This window comes from Capra hircus, chromosome 17, assembly GCF_001704415.2.
Source record: "Capra hircus breed San Clemente chromosome 17, ASM170441v1, whole genome shotgun sequence".
Taxonomy (NCBI): Eukaryota; Metazoa; Chordata; class Mammalia; order Artiodactyla; family Bovidae; genus Capra; species Capra hircus.
In genome coordinates, this window is record NC_030824.1 from 1,740,180 (window position 1) to 1,758,575 (window position 18,396).

Sequence of the window (18,396 nt, forward strand, 5' to 3'; positions counted from 1 at the left end):
AAGAACCCAACTCATATTTGGGCAGTTCTGCACTTGGTCCCCAAAGCCCACCTGTTTTCTACCAGGGCTCAGTGACAAGCCAGGAGGGCTTTCTTCAATGGTGTATACATCTCTGCAGTAGATGGCATGACCTGCCCGAGAAGTCCAGACTTCTGCTTTGTGATTCACGCGCTGGGGCTTGCCATAAGCACCACACTGCATCTTTCCTTCCACTGACTCCACCAACAGCACAGTGTCGGCTGGATCGGATGGTCCAAGTGGGGCATTGTTTGCTCTGCAGGCAGGACCTGCTTCAGAGCCCTGTCTTTACGTATCCTGCCTGATCAGCATGATATCAGTATAACAGATCAGTGTAATGCCTGTGGGCTCTTCCTACGATCTAGATCTCTTCAGACTAATATTATGACGGAAAGCAGGAGAGTTAACATAGCCCCAACATAAAACTAGATGAATATTACTGTCAGTTCCACGAGGATGAGAACTGTTTCTGATCCTCTTTTTTTGGCCTCAAGGTATGCAGGATCTTAGTTCCCCAACCTGGGATCGAACCTGCCTCCTGCAACGGAAGCATGGAGTCTTAACCACTGGACGGTCAGAGAAGTCTCTGATCCTCTTTTCTAAGTGGATGGAAAAGAATACACTTGCTTAATCAATTTCAGGAAACCATATACCTAGGGCTTCCTGGTGGCTCAGCCAGTAAAGAATCCACCTGCCAATGCAGGAGACCCCGGTTTGATCCCTGTGTTTCGAAGATCCGCTGGAGAAGGGAATGGCAACCCGCTCCAGTATTCTTGCTGATTTGCTCTAGCAATGAAACAATTTCAAGCATAGCAATTGTGATCAGGGCTATTACTTGCTTGAGTACACAGTAATCTACAGTCATCCTCTATAATAAATTCAGTTTCTGCAAATATCAGACTGATGAATTAAACAGAGATGTGATAGAGACTGGGCTTCCCTGGTGGCTCAGCAGGTAAAGAATCCGCTTGCAAAGCAGGAGACACAGGAAATGGGTTTAATTCCTGGGTCGGGAAGATCCCTTGGAGGAGGGCATGGCAATCCACTCCAGTAGTCTTGCCTGGAGAATCCCATGGACAGAGGAGCCTGGTGGGCCCTAATCTAACACACACTTGTGACAGAGACTGCCACCTCTGCGCCCCTTAGCTCCTTCATGGTGGCACCAGTCTCTGCCCTTCTTCCCTCTCTCTTCCCCCTTTCTGCAGCACTCCTCAGTCTTCTGCTGTGAGCACCACATCACTCTGGTTTTCCTCACACCTGTCTGGCAATTTCCTGCAAAATCTTTGAGTCACCTTTCCCTATCCAGTTTCCATTTATTTTTTGCTTTGTAGAATAACTAGATTTTTACTTTATTTTAGCTTTAATTAAAAGTATATATTAGGGCTTCCCTGGGGGCTCAGTGGTAAGGAACCGCCTGCCAACGCAGGAGACATGGGTTCTATCCCTGACCCTGGAAGACCCCACATGCTGCGAAACAACTAAGGCCCTGCACCACAACTCTTGGGCCTGTGCTCCAGAGCCCTGGAGACACAACCACGGAAGCCCGGCAGAGCCTAGGGCCCATGCTCCACGAGAGAAGCCACGGAAATGAGAAGCCCGTGCGCCACACTTAGAGAGTGGCCCCCACTCCCCACAACTAGAGGAAAGCCCAGGCAGCAGCAAGATCCAGCACAGCCAAAAGCAAATAAATAAAATTATATTTTTCAAAAAGTACATGATAGAGGACTTCCCTGGGGGTCCAGTGGTTAAGACTCCACGCTCATAATGCAGGGGACACAAGTTTGAATCCTGGTCCGGGACTAATATCCTGTGTGCCTCAGAGCAACTAAACCTACAGCGCCACAACCAGAGAGAAGCCTACGAGCAACAACTAAGACCCAGTGCAGCCCAGAGTAAGTAAATACATGCTAATTTTCAAAGAGAGTACATAATGAAACACAGTTTTCATAACAAGCACTGGCCCCTGCTTAATGTCTGCATTTACCTTTAAAGGGTGAGTTCTACGACCAGGATAAGGCAGTGATAAAGAATCCGCCTGCCAATGCAGGAGGTGCAGGAGATGTGGGTTGGACCCCTGGGTCAGGAAGATACCCTGAAGGAGGAAATGGCAAGCCACTCCAGTATTCTTGCCTGGAAAATTTCAGGCAGAGGAGCCTGGTGGGCTACAGTCTATGGGGTCGCAAACAGCTGGACCCGATTGAGCGTCTATAACCACGACCTTGGGTCACGTCACATTCACAGGGCCTCAAAGTTTTAAATTTGAGGCAAAATCCTAATGGAGTTTAGAAGCTTGAAGGAAGAAAACATCAAATTTTACAAATTTTATCTATTTCCCAGACCACACCACTTGGTATATTTGTATAAATCTTGTAATTATCCTGTGAGAACACAATACGAAATTTGTGTATACGTATTAAAAGCTCAAACTGTTGTAGCCACGCAGTCCAGGAAACAAACTCACTCAGAAGGACAAGGCAGATAGTGGAGTGCAGTTTATTACACCGGCGCGCCCAAGGCAGAGTCTCCTCTTAGCCAAGGACCCCGACCAGCATTTGTGAAAATCTTTTATACCCCATGTGTACGTGTCTGAACCCACCACTCCAAATTCCTTGAGACTTACATAAACCAAGGAAAATACAATCCCAATAGCCCCATCATTCACGTGCTCTGTGCTCAAACAGTCAAACAATTGGCCAATAATCTATAAACCCAAGGTTACACACAGAAAAATGTATGGCCTGTCTGGAGGAAGGGGTGATTAGTGTATGTTTTCTCTTAGGCAAAGACTAACCTAGATACGACCTTCAAGGCTCCCCTGTCTGGAGGAAGGGGTGATTAGTGTATGTTTTCTCTTAGGCGATGAGTAACCTAGATACGATCTTCAAGGCTCCCCTGTCTGGAGGGGGCCTTATCCTTCTGTTGTTTTCATAGGCACTAAACACAGAGTTCCGAGTCTATTGGAAAGGTGGCTGGGCATAATCAGCATGAACAGGCCTAAGATGGAGTCCAGGCCCTATGAATTTCTTCTTCAAAACGTGTTAAATGTGCGTTTTATTTTTATTTTTTGGTGGCACCCCAGGGCATACAGGATCTTAGCTCCTCGACCAGGGATCGAACCGGCATCTGGTGCTGAGGAATCGTGGAGTCTTAACAACTGGACCGCCAGGGAGGTCCCTAAATGGGCATTTAAAATATACAGAACACAAGTTCTGTAACTCCGCTTGGCCTTTCGTCATTTTTCAACCCTCTTCTAAGGCTCAGAAAGTATAAGCGGCCTCTCGAATCTCTCCACCTTCGTGAGGAAAAAAGTCGGCTTGTGCTCTACGTATACCGGGTAACAGCCAATGGACACAAAGCAAAGCCAATAGCGAAGAGAGAGCACCCTCATTTACCGCCCAGGCTGCCTCTCAGACGACCGAGACTAGTTCCGACCACGCCCAGCAACCGCTACCATAACAACGCAACCCGCTCCCTCACCACGGAACGCGGTTCCCCTCTGCATCCCAGAAGGCGCTGCGCCGCCTCTAAGCCTTCCGCCCCCTTCCATCCCAACATGCAACGGGGCTCTAGACGTCAAGAGCGCGTCATCATGATGATTATAAAAATGCCCGAATATCCGCCTTTGCTTAAACATTAAAAATGCCTGTAAGAGGCTCATAGATAGGAAAGAGCCCGAAAGGTCAGTCTTAGCTATTTTTTTTCAGACGGTTTAGTTGTAAATCTCAGGAGAAATGTTCCATCTTTTCCTAGATTCGCTCAGGCACCTAGTTGGACAGCCCGCGTAGGCCGGCGGCGTGGGGGCCTCGGGGTCCTACTCGGGGCACGTGTGGAAGGAAGTGGCGGTGTCTGTCCGCGCGGCGCCTGTACACCATCCAGCGTGGAGCCATGGGAGGCCTGGAGAAGAAGAAGGTGATGGGCGAGAGGCCGGGGCAGGGGGCTGGGGCTGCCCCAGGAGGTGGGGGACGGGAGCGATGGAGCCTGGGGGTTCCCCGGCCTTGGACCGTCGTGGGTGCAGAAGCGGCTGGGATCAACACGACAAGAGACAGCAGCCAGAAGGGATCCAATGAGGGGCCGGGACGGCAGTACTCGCTGTGAAATCTGAAAAAGAAACCTGGGGTAGAGCTGTGAAAGGGAGTTGAGGTTACCAGGCAAAGCTTCACCCCAAAACAGGCCGAGCTGGAGGACAACTCATTACTGAAAGCCTCATGAGCCTTATGTAGAGCTCACCGTTTTGTCGAGTTCATCGTCTCTGAGACTAGTGGCTCCCTTTTTCTGTTGAATCAGGCCTGGTTCTAGACACTGGGGATGGAGACATAAACAACCAGATGTGGTCCCTGCCTTCCCGGAGTTCAGTTTTTGTGGGGAAGTTGGACACTAAACAATCAAATAAGATGGTCACAAGCAAGCCTGGCAGGGGAAGTCTAAGTGCCAAGGTCGTTAGATGGAGAGGGCTCATTGTGTGCAAGAAATCAAACAATATCAGGATGGCCCAGGAAGAAGCAAACCAAGGGAAGAGTGGCATCTGGTGAAGTTGGAGTGGAACAGGGACCGGGTCATGCAAGGCTGTCAGGCACAGAGAGGAAACTGGATTTTATTCAAAGTGCAGTAAGAATCAACTAAAGGGAGAGAATGTGATTTATTTTTCAAGGAGTTGTTCTTGTTGCTGTATGGAGAATCCTCTTGGTTGTAGGAAGAGATTAGAGAGGGGATGAGGAAGATATAGTGGCCTCAATTGTTTCTTTCAGCTCACAAGTTTCTACAGCAGATTTGTTGTTGTTTGCTTGACTGCACCTGGTCTCAGTTGCAACTTGAGGAATCTTCTTTAGGGGATGTGATATCTTTAGTTGCCGCATGTGAACTTAGTTGCATGTGGGATCTAGTCCCCTGACCAGGGATCGAACCTGGGCCCCCTGCATTGGGAGAGTGCTTGGGACCACCCAGGCGGGTCTTGACTGCCAATTTGTTTTTAACCCAGCAGGCCTTGAGCACCTAGAAAGTGCCTGCAATTGGAGCCATAAAGATACAACATAGCAAACCTGAGCTTGAGACACAGATGCAGACATGTCAGTGGATCATGGCAATTTTTAAAGCTGTGACCGTTTTGACATTTTGAGCCAGATAACTGTTGAGGGGAGGCTTATGCTGTGTGTTTGTAGGATGTTTAGCAGCGTTCCTGACCCCTTACCCACCAGGTGCCAGTAGCACCTAACAGCCCCAAGTGCAGACTCCATCCCCCTGTACACCTGGGGAGGAAAGTCACCCCAGTTATCTTTGATTATCTCCTTAAGATTTGAAGATAAGAATGGTGACAGTGTGGCATAGGGCAGTGAAGCAGAAAGTCATCTTTGTGTCCCCAGGGTTTGGCGTGAGCCTGATCCCTTAGACAGGTAATAAATGCCTTAAGGTTACGAATGAAGGCAGGGCGTGTTTTGTGACTTTGGGGTTAGTCATAACATACCCCTTAGGAGGCTACGGGCTTATCCCTTCAGAGCTGGACCTGGCCATGGAGGCCTATGCTGTCGTAATCCAGCAGAAGACCTCACTGGTGACATTGTAGGGAGCTGGTATGGCATGCTCCTGGTCTCTTGGGACACAGAGCTTTGAGCGAGGCAGCATCTAGCGCTGCACACATCCAGGTGATCGCACAAGACCACACGGTCCTCGGGGGCAGGTAGAGACCAGGCCTTTTGTCTTTTGTTACCTCCTAGCATCTAGCTAAATAAACATTGGAACATAGTATAGGTCTTATGGTTGTCTCTTGAATGAATGAATGACTGGGGAAGGAGGGAGGCTGTGTGGCTTAGAGTGTGCGTTTTCAACCAGACAGTGTCATCTCCAAGGGAACAGGAATTGGTTGGGGGACATGTTTGATATTACAATGATGTGTGCCCCTCTGAAGGACCACATTACATAAAGAGAGCTATACCATGTCTACGGTGTTAACATTTTGGGAGGCTGTGAGAGAGGGTGATGAAGGGGGAGAAAAGGTCTAACAAGCCCTCCAGTGGTGGAAAGGCTGGTTATAATGAAAAATAAGTTGAGAACCCTGGCTTAGTGGACGAGGCACTCAGGCTCTGGACTTGGACCTAGGTCTGAATGCAGCCCCAGCTCTTAGAAAGCTGTGTGACCCAGGTAGGTTATTTTTCTGAGCCTGTTTTCCCGCCGTGTGACATGAGAATTTTAATGGCACCCACGTCACAGTGTTGTGGGGATTAAATGAAGTAACGTGTGCAAGTCAGTCATCATCATGGTCGATGCTTAGGGCTACTGCTGAGGGCTTGGCGCGGCACCCGATCCACAGCAACCTCACGGTGCCCGCATCACACAGATGTGTGTGTCCTCCGTGCCGACAGCTGTAAGGACCATGCGGGCATGCTCCCTCCCCGCGGCCTCTTGGCCATGAGTCCAAACAGTCGTCGCCTTTTGCATGAGGAATGTCCAGAAGTGGCTGTCTGTCACTGCAGCCATTGTTAATGGAGAATTGATTTTCCTCCCCAAGTATGAACGAGGTTCTGCCACCAACTACATCACCCGAAATAAAGCCCGGAAGAAGCTGCAGCTGAGCCTGGCCGACTTCAGGTGAGCAGTAAGACCATTTTGCCTTCTTACCATTTGGGTGTTCACTGGAGTAGCTCTTCGAATTTCCCTCAAGGGCTTTTCTTTTACATTCACAACTTGAGTGACTGGTGTAAGAAGCCTAGCTTTCGACCTCTGTCAGGTTTCAACACCCCTTTCTTCCTCAGCTTAATCATTTCTAGCTTTTGATTTAAAGTGAGAGATGTGGGACTCTTCCTTCTAGACACTGAAACACTTAGAGGCCATTGTTGGGTTATTTATTGACCTGATATCAATGCTGTGTCCCAGGGAGTAGGAAGGTCCGTGGAGAGGGAGAGAGACTGGGCAGTAGCCAGTCGGGTGGAGCCATCAGAACGCTGTGTACAGTGTTTATTGATTAAGTTAATCATCTTAGACCAGTGTGATGCCCTAAAATTGATTGTAATAGCATCATCAAAGATTACTAATCACAGATCACCATAGCAAATATAATAATGAGGAAAAGTTCGAAATATTGTGAGAATTAGCAGAATGTTTCAGAGGCACGAAGTAAGCAGATGTTGGCTCCGATAGACTTGCTGAATGCAGGGTTGCTCAGACCTCCAATTTGTTAAAAAAAAAAAAAAAAAAAGGCTGTCTTTGTGAAGTGCAGGTGTCCCTGTGTGCGGCTGAAGCACCGCTTTCTCAGCGAGGCCTCTCCTGGCTCCCCGTGCTGAAAGAGGTGCCTGCAGTCGGCCCTGCTTTCTCAGCGAGGCCTCTCCTGGCTCCCCGTGCTGAAAGAGGTGCCTGCAGTCGGCCCCCGTCCGTATTCCTGCTAGTCTCCTTTCTGGTGCTCTGGACACTCTGCATGTGTCTGTCAGGACCTTGTGGTGGTCAGGCTCCTTCCTGAGGATGTGCGCTTTCCCAGGGGCAGGGCTCCTGTGCTCCTTGCTCACTGTGGTTTTCCAGGTCCAGCATGGCCAGTGCTCAGCAAAGTTTGCTGATAGAAGGAATGGCATTTGTCTTCCAGGCGGCTGTGCATCCTGAAAGGAATCTATCCCCATGAACCCAAACACAAGAAGAAGGTTAACAAGGGCTCCACAGCTGCCCGAACCTTTTACCTCATCAAAGATATCAAGTTCCTCCTCCACGAACCCATCGTCAACAAGTTCCGGGAGTACAAGGTGAGGCTGGGCTCCGGGGCCTGCCGGGAGCCCTTCCCAGCTCTATGGAGACCTGCTAACACTGATCTCAGGCAGGTTGCTTGATCTCTGTGAGCAAGTCTCTACAAAGCGTGAGGTAATTCTCCCTCCAGATTGTGTCGGGGGGATTGACTGAGCTCTTTCTGTGTGGGAATCATTTACACAGAACCTGGCCAATGATTAACACTTGGCTTGTCATACCTTTCCCCTAGTTCTTTTGGGAAAAAGTAAATTAATTGCCTGTGAGGCAAAGATTGTAGTCTTTCAGGGTCTCTCTGGTGTATTTTCTGCTCAAAGAACCCCATCTGATTCAGGTTCTTTCTGAAATTGCTCCCAGGAGATCAGGCTTTTCATTCTGCAAATAGAAACCATTAAATGCTTAAATACCAGGGAAAATAGAGATCTAATTATACCAACCGCAAATAATTGAAAGTGACTGCTGGTACTGTAGCCTTTGCCAAGCGACAGGGCCAGGCTGAGGGGTGCAGCTGCTGGTGGCCCTCTCCACAGAGCCCACCGAGGTGCAGCTGGGGTTTGTGGCCTCCTGAGTTAATGACAGTGGGCCCCTCGTGGGACTGGTCACTGCTCACGACCACAGTGGAGGGGGCCTCCGAGCATCTGGGGAGCACAGAGGACAGGCCCGCCCTGAAGTGCTTGGAGGGCGGCAGCGGTCAGTTAAGAGGACTTTCCGGGGCCACCATTGACCCCAAGTGTGTTTTCCCCTGTGTCCCTGCCCCACATGTGGGTCCATGGCTTGCTTTCACGGACACACAGGCTGGTGTTTCTGGCCTGACCTCCTGGCCCTGACCTGCCTCACTTCTCAGTTGGAAAATAGGTCTGAAAACGTTAAACTTTGATGTAAACACGTGGAGTCAGCACGTCTGAGTGCTTATCCCTGTTCACCTGTCAACCGTGTGGCGGGCTGGGTTGGGTTCACGGCTCCGTGGAGGTGGCCGAGGGGGCAGATGGTGCCGGCAGACAGCTGTGGTTGGCTTCTGGAGGCCTCAGGAGTCCCCCCAAAGCCGAGCATCCCTCCCCCACAGAAGGGCTGCCCAGGAGCCCCTGGCCCACATCAGCGGTCTCCTCCTCCCCCAGGTGTTCGTCCGGAAGCTGCGGAAGGCCTATGGGAAGAGTGAGTGGAACACGGTGGAGCGTCTGAAGGACAACAAGCCCAACTACAAGCTCGACCACATCGTCAAGGAGCGGTGAGCGGGGCTGCGACCTGGCACTGGGGGCACAGTGGGGAACATGGCCGAGACCCCACCCCCAGAGCTGGCCTCCTCTTGGAGGAAGCAGACCGGGAAACAACTCCATGTTGTTCTAATGGTTGCATGTCCACACGAGTGCCGTGGGGGATGCTCTCTGTGAAGGGAACTGGAGGACGCATGTGACTTACAAGCTGGTCAGAGGAGGTGTCTGAGGGCAGACCTGAGACAGCCAGGGTAAGTGTAGTTCAGGAAGAGCAAACAGGGAGTGCAAAGGCCCTGTGGTGAGAGAGAGCCAGAGCCCTGGGGGGGCACGGACGTGCGTGGTCAGTCCTGGCAGTGTGGCTCGACGCCTCTGACATCAGCTGTTTCTTGCCCATCCTTCTCCACAGTCCCCCTCTGTCACTGATTAAATCGGGGGTACGCTTGGTAGTGCCTGGAGACACTTCCGGTTCTCATGACTAGGATGGTAGGGGGGTCTCCTAGTATTTAGGGGCCACAGATGCTGCCCAGCCCCCTGTGGCACACAGGGCAGCCCCCACCGCCCAGAATAACCTGGCCCAAACTGGCAGCAGTGGTGAGATTCAGAAACCCGGGGCTCCCTGAACGTCTGTCTTTCTCTTGGGGGCTGTTGGCCCGGGAGCGCTCAGCTCCGAGCCAGATGGACTTGGTCTCCCTAGTTGGGGCAGCCAGCTGAGCAGCAGCCCCAGCCTGGGAGCTCTACGGAAGGCGTTCTCACCCCAGCCCTGCGGCCGCAAGCTGGGCGGCCCAAGAACAGCTGCTGCTCTGAGGGGCTCCTCGCTGACGGAGAGCTGGCGAGTGTGACACGGCTGTCCTGTGGAAGGAATGAAAGAAAGGTGCATGAGCAAAAAGCAGTGTCTGGATTCACAGGCGCACCAGGTGGCCGTGTGATGGTGCTCCCGTTCTGCAGCACCCCCTCTTGGCTCAAGAATGAGTGGCGTGTGGTGTTTCTAGGAAGGGCTCGGTGGTGGGGGTGCTCTGTGAGGTGGAGAGTGAGGGGACTTGGAAACGTCCAGGGGCTGCCCGAGGCGCGGGCCTCTGCGCCCGGAAGCCGAGTGCCTCTCCCATTGTCTGGCGCGAGGCCCCCGCGGGCCTTTCTCTCAGGCTGTGTCCGAAGGCTCGGCCTCCCCTCCTGACCCTCAGAGCTAAGTGGGCTCCTCCTGGTTCCGCAGTTCCTCCCAAGGCCACGGGGAAGCCGGTGCTGCCAGCCCCCGGGGCGTGGCCCGGCTCCCCGTCTGGGAGATGGTGGTGGCCTGGCCGGGCCTGGTGCAGGGAATGGGGCCTCTGGGGGGGCTGACGGGCGGGGGCAGCGGGGTGGGAGGCCCCTCGGGAGCCCAGGCGCAGCGGCCTCATGAGCGCCGCCCCCCGGCCGCGCAGGTACCCCACGTTCATCGATGCGCTGCGCGACCTGGACGATGCCCTGTCCATGTGCTTCCTCTTCTCCACCTTCCCGCGGACCGGCAAGTGCCACGTGCACACCATCCAGCTGTGCCGCCGGCTGGCCGTGGAGTTCATGCACTACGTCATCGCCGCGCGCGCCCTGCGCAAGGTGAGCCGGGCTGCCAGCCGGCCCGCCCGCCACCCGGGGGCCTCACACGTTCCCCCGCCCGCCCCATCCCCCCGCCACCTGGGGCCCTCACACGCCCTCCCGCTCCTCCGCAGGTCTTCCTGTCCATCAAAGGCATCTACTACCAGGCCGAGGTGCTGGGCCAGCCGATCGTGTGGATCACGCCCTACACCTTCTCCCACGACGTGAGTGCTTCCCCCGGGGAGGGTCTGTGCCGGGCCGTGGCTCCCTCTCCAGTTCCTAGACGGAGACGAGGGGGTGGGCAGGGAGGGGATCGTCGTGTCCTGCAGAACCAGCTGGGGTCTTGAGTGCCGGCCTGGTGGGGTGGTGAGGGTGGGGGTAGTGTGTGGTAACAGGAGCCTGAGCCAGCCTGGCTGCCGTACCTGCTGGCTAGTTGGCCTCGGGCACGTTCCCCTACCTCTCTGTGCCGCGTTTAATCAGGCGCCTGCACTTCTAAGCCTTTGTCGTGAGGATTTGAGGGAGAAGAGCTCTCACAGTGCCTGGTCCACAGGGGTCGCGGAAAGAAGAGTGAGCAGTGGCCAGGCCGAGTGCGCCTGTGTGCATGGCCTTACGTAGAGCCCAGCCTGCCTCCAACCCGTGGGGTCCTCCTCACTCTGCTTTCTCTGTTTTTCAGACTGGGGGGGTTTGAGGCAGGATCCATGAGGGGAAATGCTGACTTGGCCTCCAGATGGGGGTTGTCAGCCCCGCAGGGTCACAACTGATTTCTCGTGCGGTGGGCCCGTGTGGGGCCCGCTTCCTGCTTCATCAGAGACCTGGCTAGATGGTGGGTTTGCTGGCCGGGGAGCGGGTGCTCCAGCCTGAGCTCATAGTCGGGGTCCGCTGGGTCCCTCCCTGCTCCTTAGTCTGGGCTGGGCTGGGGGGCTGCTGGCTGGAAGCCCTCCGAGGCCCAGCAGTGGGGATCGGTGGCAGCCTCCGTGGGTAAGAGGTGCTTGGCCCCCAGAGCCCCTGTGTCTGCCCCGGGAGCCGGCGTGTGCGAGTCCGTGCTCTTCCCTGTTTTTGCCCTGCCCTGTCCCTCCTCTCCCTGCTCCTTCCTGCCCGCCCTCCCTCCTTCCCCAGCCCTCCCTCTCCTTCCTGCTCTCTGATGTCCCACCCCCGCGCTGCTCAGACTGGCCTTTGTCTGTCCCGCGGGGGTGAATAGGGCCCTATGGGGGCTGGCCTCTACACAGCTGGTGCTGGGGGCACGGGGGAGGGCACGGGCCGCCCCTTCCTCTTTCCTCTCTGGCCAGCTCACTGCCGCTGCCTCCGCCCAGCAGGAGGATGGGGGACCCGGGCTGGGTCACAGCTGGGGCCCTCGTATGTGCCCCCCCACCCCCCCTGCACAGCCAGTGCTGGGCTCCCAGCAGCAGGACCCAGGCAGGTAGTGGGGTTCGGGGGGCTGCCAGGCCGTGGGGGAGTCCTACTCACATGCCCCCAGGCCTCTGGAAGGACTGAGGTATCAATGAGGGGACAGGTGGGACTGTGCTCTGTTTTTGCCCAGGCAGGCAATGTTTCTCAGGAGCACCCTGAGGGTGGGCCAGGCGGCCGCCCGGCCTGCCCCAGGTCCTCGGACTATGCCTTTGGTTTGAGCCTGAGGCAGGGTCATTAGAGTCTGAGTATTGGTCCCAAAGGTCCCGCCAGGGCTTGTGGGTGCAGTGTGCCATCCACCCACTGCCCCAACTGCCCCTATCCAGGCAGGTGGGTGGTTCCAGGGCCGCCTTGCCCAACTGTCACCCAGGTGCTTATGGGCTAGCCCCAGAGAAGACAGTAAATGAAAATTGTGAGCGGGGCGGTGGAGCAGGCGTGAGCGGCCTCTGCAGGGTGGAAGTCTGACCTGCAGAATGAGGGGGCAGTGGGCATCAGCCAATACTGGGCACCTCAAGACAAAGGCTTCCCTTTCTCACCACTAGCGGGGATCTGGCCCTGGCCTCCAGGACAACCCTTGGGACACTTGTCCAGAGCCTGACTGGTACCCAGGATGCTCCTGGGTGGGGACCTCCTGGACTCTTGCCAAGAGGCTGAGCTCTGAAGGCAGGGCAGCCCCCAGGGCCCACCTGGTCCTAGGGCAGCCAGAGCCCCCACTCCGGGTGGCTGTCCGTGTGCTCCTTGCACTGACACCGCCTGCACGCCTGCTGTGTCCGCAGCACCCGACAGACGTGGACTACAGGGTCATGGCCACGTTCACCGAGTTCTACACCACGCTGCTGGGCTTTGTCAACTTCCGCCTCTACCAGTCTCTCAACCTGCACTACCCGCCCAAGGTAGGCCTGTCCCCCGGCGGCCCAGCCTCTCTGCCCGCAGGGAGGTGGGGACTGGGGCCTCCCTTCTCTGACCGTCCCCACCCCGCCTCCCAGCTCGAGAGTCAGGTCCACACAGAAGCAAAGACCAGCGAAGACGCCTACGCGCTGGACTCAGAGAGCTCTCTGGAGGTGAGAGGGGCTTCCAGTGCTGGCCCTGCGTCCCCCAGAACCCAAGCCCACCGACGGCCGTCCCAGAGCGGTCAGTGCTCCCCCTCCCCACGCTGCCCCCACCCCCGCCCGCAAGCAGCGTCTCTACGGCCCCGCTTCTTTCCACAGAAACTGGCCGCCCTCAGTGCCAGTCTGGCCCGCGTGGTGGTGCCCACGGAGGAGGAGGAAGCTGAGGTGGACGAGTTTCCTGCTGATGGGGTGAGCGCTGCGCGGCTTTCTGGAGGCGGGCCGGGGGCCCTGAGGGGTTTAGGAGGAAGCTGGGGAGGGGCTCATCTCCAGCCTCTGCCTCCCGTGGGGGTGCGAGCGGGCGCGACAGCGTGAGCGGCCCCTCTTCTCGGCAGGAGATAGCGGCACAGGAGGAGGACCGCAGGAAGGAGCTGGAGGCACAGGAGAAGCACAAGAAGCTCTTCGAGGGCCTGAAGTTCTTCCTGAACCGCGAGGTGCCCCGCGAGGCCCTGGCCTTTGTCATCAGGTGGGGGCCTGACCGTGCCGGCTGGGTCCCACTCTGGACTGGGGACCCTGTGGGGGCGAACAGGTGTGTTCTGGGAGGGTGAGCTTGTGCCTGAGGACCCTCGTGGGCTCCCCCTGTGCCTGTAGGAGTTTTGGGGGGATCGTGTCCTGGGACAAATCTCTGTGCATCGGGGCCACCTATGACGTCACAGACCCCAGCATCACCCACCAGATTGTCGACCGGCCTGGGCAGCAGACGCCGGTCATCGGCAGGTAGGCCCCCGAGGCGCTCTTCTTCCTCCACGTGTTTGGGTTTCTGGGGGCGGAGGTCTGCGTCCAGGGCCCTGCATCCGGGTCCTCGGGGGGCCCGTGACTCTTCTCCACTCTCGCCCTCCGCCAGGTACTACGTGCAGCCCCAGTGGGTGTTTGACTCAGTGAATGCCCGGCTCCTCCTCCCTGTGGCGGACTACTTCCCCGGGGTGCAGCTGCCCCCACACCTCTCGCCCTTCGTAGCAGAGAAGGAAGGCGACTATGTGCCTCCAGAGAAACTGAAACTCCTGGCCCTGCAGCGGGGCGAGCACCCAGGTGCGTGGAGGAGGCTGGACCAGGCGGGCTGGGCAGGCTCCTCCAGGCCCTCCTGGGCTCCCAGGCCTCAGCTGGCCGCTTCCCTGGTTGGCTACGGAGGTGGCACGCTCCAGAGAACTGGGCAGTCAGTGGGGACACAAAACCTTGTAAGCCCTCCTCGGAGTGACACGGCTTAGGAGGAGGAGGTGTTTGTGTTCTAGACTCACGTGTCAATTGGTGTCCAGCGTAGCTGAGCAAAATGGTCTGGAAGTTTCTGTGGGAGGCAGCAGAGCTGAGGGGTGGGGGGCCTGGAGTTTGCTCTGAAGGCAGCTGGGCCCGGGGGGGGGGGGTGCTGGGGGGCCGTGGCCGAGCCAGCCCTGCTCTGCCTGAAAGGTCTGTAGGGGTGCAGGTTCTCACACCGCGAGGGGAAGAGCAGATCCCAGGGTACAGAATTCTTGTTCTTTGTAGGAAACTTGAATGAATCCGAGGAGGAGGATGAGGAGGAAGACGACGGTGATGGCGAGGAAGAGGAAGAAAAAGAGGAGGAGGAGGAGGACATGGAGGCTGATTCAGAGAAGGAGGAAGAGGCCCGGCTGACCGCCCTGGAGGGGCGGAGGCTGGAGGAGAAGACGGAGGCCCAGCTCACTGCCCCGGAGGAGCGGACGCTGGAGGGGAAGACGGAGGCCCAGCTCACTGCCCCGGAGGAGCGGACGCTGGAGGGGAAGACGGAGGCCCAGCTCACCGCCCCGGAGGAGCAGAGGCTGGAGGGGAAGGTACCTGGGCGTGGACCAGGGTCTCAGCCCCAGAAGCGGCGCCCCACCCCCCCCAGCCGTCTTGGTGCCAGGAGGGCGGGAGGTGGAGTGTGGCGTCAGCCTGTCCCCAGCAGCGTCCTCCCTGTGTCCCCAGAAGCCCAGGGTGATGGCAGGCACAGTGAAGCTGGAGGACAAGCAGCGGCTGGCCCAGGAGGAGGAGAGCGAGGCCAAGCGCCTGGCCATCATGACGATGAAGAAGCGGGAGAAGTACCTCTACAACAAGATCATGTTCGGCAGGAAGCGCAGAGTCCGCGAGGTGAGTCTCCCCGCCCCACCTCCCAGCCTGAGGCTCCAGGTGGGGCCTCATAGATGAGCTTCCTGGCCTGGTGGCTCTCCTGGGCGGACTCTGGGCCAGGGAAAATCTCTAAGAGTGCTGTGTACAGCAGAGCCTGAGGGGTGGGAAGGTGGCTCAGGCCGCACTGCCTGCTCGGTGGTCTGTGCTGACAGCCCCCCAGTGTTCTTTTGTGCATGTAATAACGTGGGTGTTATTTGGGGGGCATCACGCTGTGCAGCCTGGAGGAGGGCATGGCAACCCACTCCAGTAGTCTTGCCTGGAGAATCCCATGGACAGAGGAGCCCGGTGGGCTACAGTCCGTGGGGTCACTGAGCGTTGGACACGACTGAAGCGACTCAGCACACACACACGTGCCACGCAGACAGCGCTGCGCCTTACTGTGCTTCACAGATGCGGTGTTTGTAGAAAAGGGAAGGTTTGTGGCAGCTCTGTGTGGAGCACGTCTGTTCAGCACCATTTTCCCAGTATTTTCTCATGTCATGTCTCTCCGTCACCAGTGACAGTGGTAATTCTCACACTGTTTCAGACTTTTTCATAATTATTATCTGTTGTAGTAATGTGTGATCAGTGTTCTTTGATGTTACCATCACTAAAAGACTTCATTGAAGGCTCAGATGGTGGGTAGTATTTTTTCAGCAATGAAGTCTCTTTCAAAGAATGTGTATGGATGGTGTTTGTAGACACGATGCTACACACTGCTTAATAGACACCAGCGTAGCACAAACGGAACTTTCATGTGCACTGGGAAACCAAAAAGTTCCTGGCGCTCTCTTTATTGTAGTGCTTGCTTTTTGGGGGTGGTGGGTGGACTCACACCCAGAGTGTCTCCAGGGTCTGGTCTGCCTGAAGACCATTCTGCTGTGCTTGTCATTTCGTGTGAGCCGTCCATGGCGTCACACAGTGCCCGCTGACAGGGCTAGACTGTCCCCCTTTTCTAGTCATTCTCAGGAAACATTCTTGAGCACCTCTCCGCCTTACTTCCAAGGGCCTCTCTGCAGGGTAAATTCTTAGGCGTGTAATTGCCAGGTGGAAAGGCCTGCCTGTTTTGGAAGTAGATCATGCCAAATGGCCCAGGCAAAAGACTGCTCCAGGCCGACCCTTCCCGCAGCTCCTGGTGAAGGTTTGAAAGGCCCCTGCTTTGCCAGGCAGAGCGGGTCAGTGGGGCAGTGGCCTTCGGCCCTGAGGGCCTACGGTCCTCCCGGCTTGCTGGCGGCCCGTGAAGTAAGTCATAAAGGCAGAGTGAAGACCCGGTTCCTCACCCGAGGCTCTTTGGATCGATTTGCTTTTTCCCCGTGACGATTTGCCCGTTAGCTTAGCTGGAAGCTCTGCTTTTAAGGGGTGGCCTTGAGTAGAAGGGGGAGTCCCCATCCCGCCCTCTTCCCGCCCATCATAGCTTAATTCTCCCCTTCCTCCTCGCAGGCCAACAAACTGGCGGAGAAGCGGAAAGCCCATGACGAGGCTGTGAGATCGGAGAGGAAGGCCAAGAAGGTGCGAGCACTGTGAGCAGCAGTGGCTTCTCATCAGGCGAGGCCAGCTCACGGCAGTGGGGCTGGGCGCAGGCACCGGAGGGCCTGGGCGAGGCGACGGGCCTCCACTGCTTGTCAGCCCCTCTCCCCTCTCTGCCGGCCCTGGCCTCCGCTCGCTCTCTGGCTGGGCCTACAGGCAGCCCTGGCCTCGCTTGGATGGCGCTCCCAGCAGGTGGCTGCGCAGAGGAGAGGCTTCTGTGCCTGGCCAGACATCAGGCTCCCAGGAGCCAAGTGCCACGGGATGGGGGTGGGGGAGCCCAACCTGCCCCTCCCTGACTGCTCCCATTCACCCTGGCTTTCCGCACCCCCTTCCCCACACGCGGTTGGCCCCGTGTGTGACGGGCAGAAGGTGGGGAAGCATTTGTTAATAAACAGCTGGAGTTGTGCAGCCAATTGAGTCCTGTGTTCACAAGCTTTCCTGGGGTTGGAGAAGGGCTACCTTGTACCCTGGGCTCCAGCCCTCGGTTCTCACTGAGAGGGGCCGGTCACTGCCCAGACGCCTCTGGATGTCCGTGGACCCCACATTCCAGCCTGGAGACCTTTGCTCTGTGAAACACTTCCTCACGTGTAAGCTGAGAGTGGAAGTTCGGGCGCCTTTGTCCCGGGGGTGTGTAGTGGGCTCAGTGACGCTCTAGAGACTCACTAGTACTAGGCGTGTCTGGTAGGCAAAGCGCTCAGCGAACCCCCAGCATGACTGCCACTTCCTGCTGCAGTCTCCCCTGGAGGCGAGAGCCAGTGTCTACGCGTCTGTGGGGCCTGAGTGGAGGGGCCACGGCTTTACCTGGCGGGCTTGTGGGCAGAGCTGCCGGGGGCCCCAGCGTGGCTCTGCCAGCAGCCTGGCTTATAACCTGGGCCGGGCCATCCTTCCAGTTTCCACTTGACTCTGGCAGTGCCCCATCTGGACTGCCAGTGCCCCGTGGCAGAGCCAGGGCCATGGACTGGTCACTCAATCCCTCCCCGGTCAGGCAGGGAGATTCTGAGCCACCGCCTGCCCCAGCCCCGCTCTGTCTACTGTAGGCCACGTGCTGTCAGGAGCAGGGCCAGGGTGGGGACCTGGAGGTTTGGAACTGGGCTTCTACTTGCCCAAATCTAGGTGCCTGAGGGCCTTGGCCTTACGCCCTTCACTCTGTAGAAGCATCTGGGCTCTACAGAAGTCTTCAGGGCAGTGTCTTGAGACCCAGCACGTGCAGGGGGAGGCAGGAGCTTGGGCAGGCTCTCAGGCTGAGGCCGAGAAGCCTGGGCTCCTGGGCCTCGCTGTGGGTATCCAAAGAGAGCCATTCCACTGACATGCTTCATAGTAGGGAGGGAGGGGGTGGTGGTCTTCTACTGTCAGGGCCTCTGGAACAAAAGTGCAGCCCGAGGGAATACCTTGAGTGTGCTTGGGTGGGTGTGCACCCCAGCGCCGTAGAGGCTGGAGAGCCAGCAAGCCCATCAGATACGGAAAAGTTGCTGGCAGTCATGCTGATGTGGAATTTTCCCCATTCCAGAGTCACCCAGTAATGGCGGGGGCAGTGGGGCTCTGACGTGGCTTATGCCCCACTGGGTGACCAGCTGGTTTTGCACTGCCCACAGCTGGAGCTGAGCATTCCCAGCTCCAGGCAGTCATGAGTCCCCTTCCTTGGGCTTATCCTCTGGGGCAAAGGAGGAAAGCCTAGGACTGGAAAAGTCAGATCCTGAATAGGGTGCCCTCATCCTGATGCACTGTGCCTTGCTGGGGACCTTGGGGAAGTGGGGTCA

General features: G+C 56.7%; 1 protein-coding gene across 1 annotated transcript; it reads left to right on the forward strand.

Moving 5' to 3' along the window:
- On the forward strand, positions 3,821 to 17,056 carry PES1 (pescadillo ribosomal biogenesis factor 1). Its single transcript, XM_018060977.1, has 15 exons — positions 3,821 to 3,927; positions 6,518 to 6,597; positions 7,583 to 7,736; positions 8,850 to 8,959; positions 10,358 to 10,529; positions 10,643 to 10,732; positions 12,689 to 12,805; positions 12,899 to 12,973; positions 13,121 to 13,210; positions 13,354 to 13,484; positions 13,610 to 13,735; positions 13,863 to 14,047; positions 14,495 to 14,799; positions 14,933 to 15,094; positions 16,553 to 17,056. The coding sequence occupies exons 1-15, from the start codon at positions 3,904 to 3,906 to the stop codon at positions 16,634 to 16,636; spliced, it is 1,905 nt and encodes a 634-aa protein (XP_017916466.1). The 5' UTR covers positions 3,821 to 3,903; the 3' UTR covers positions 16,637 to 17,056.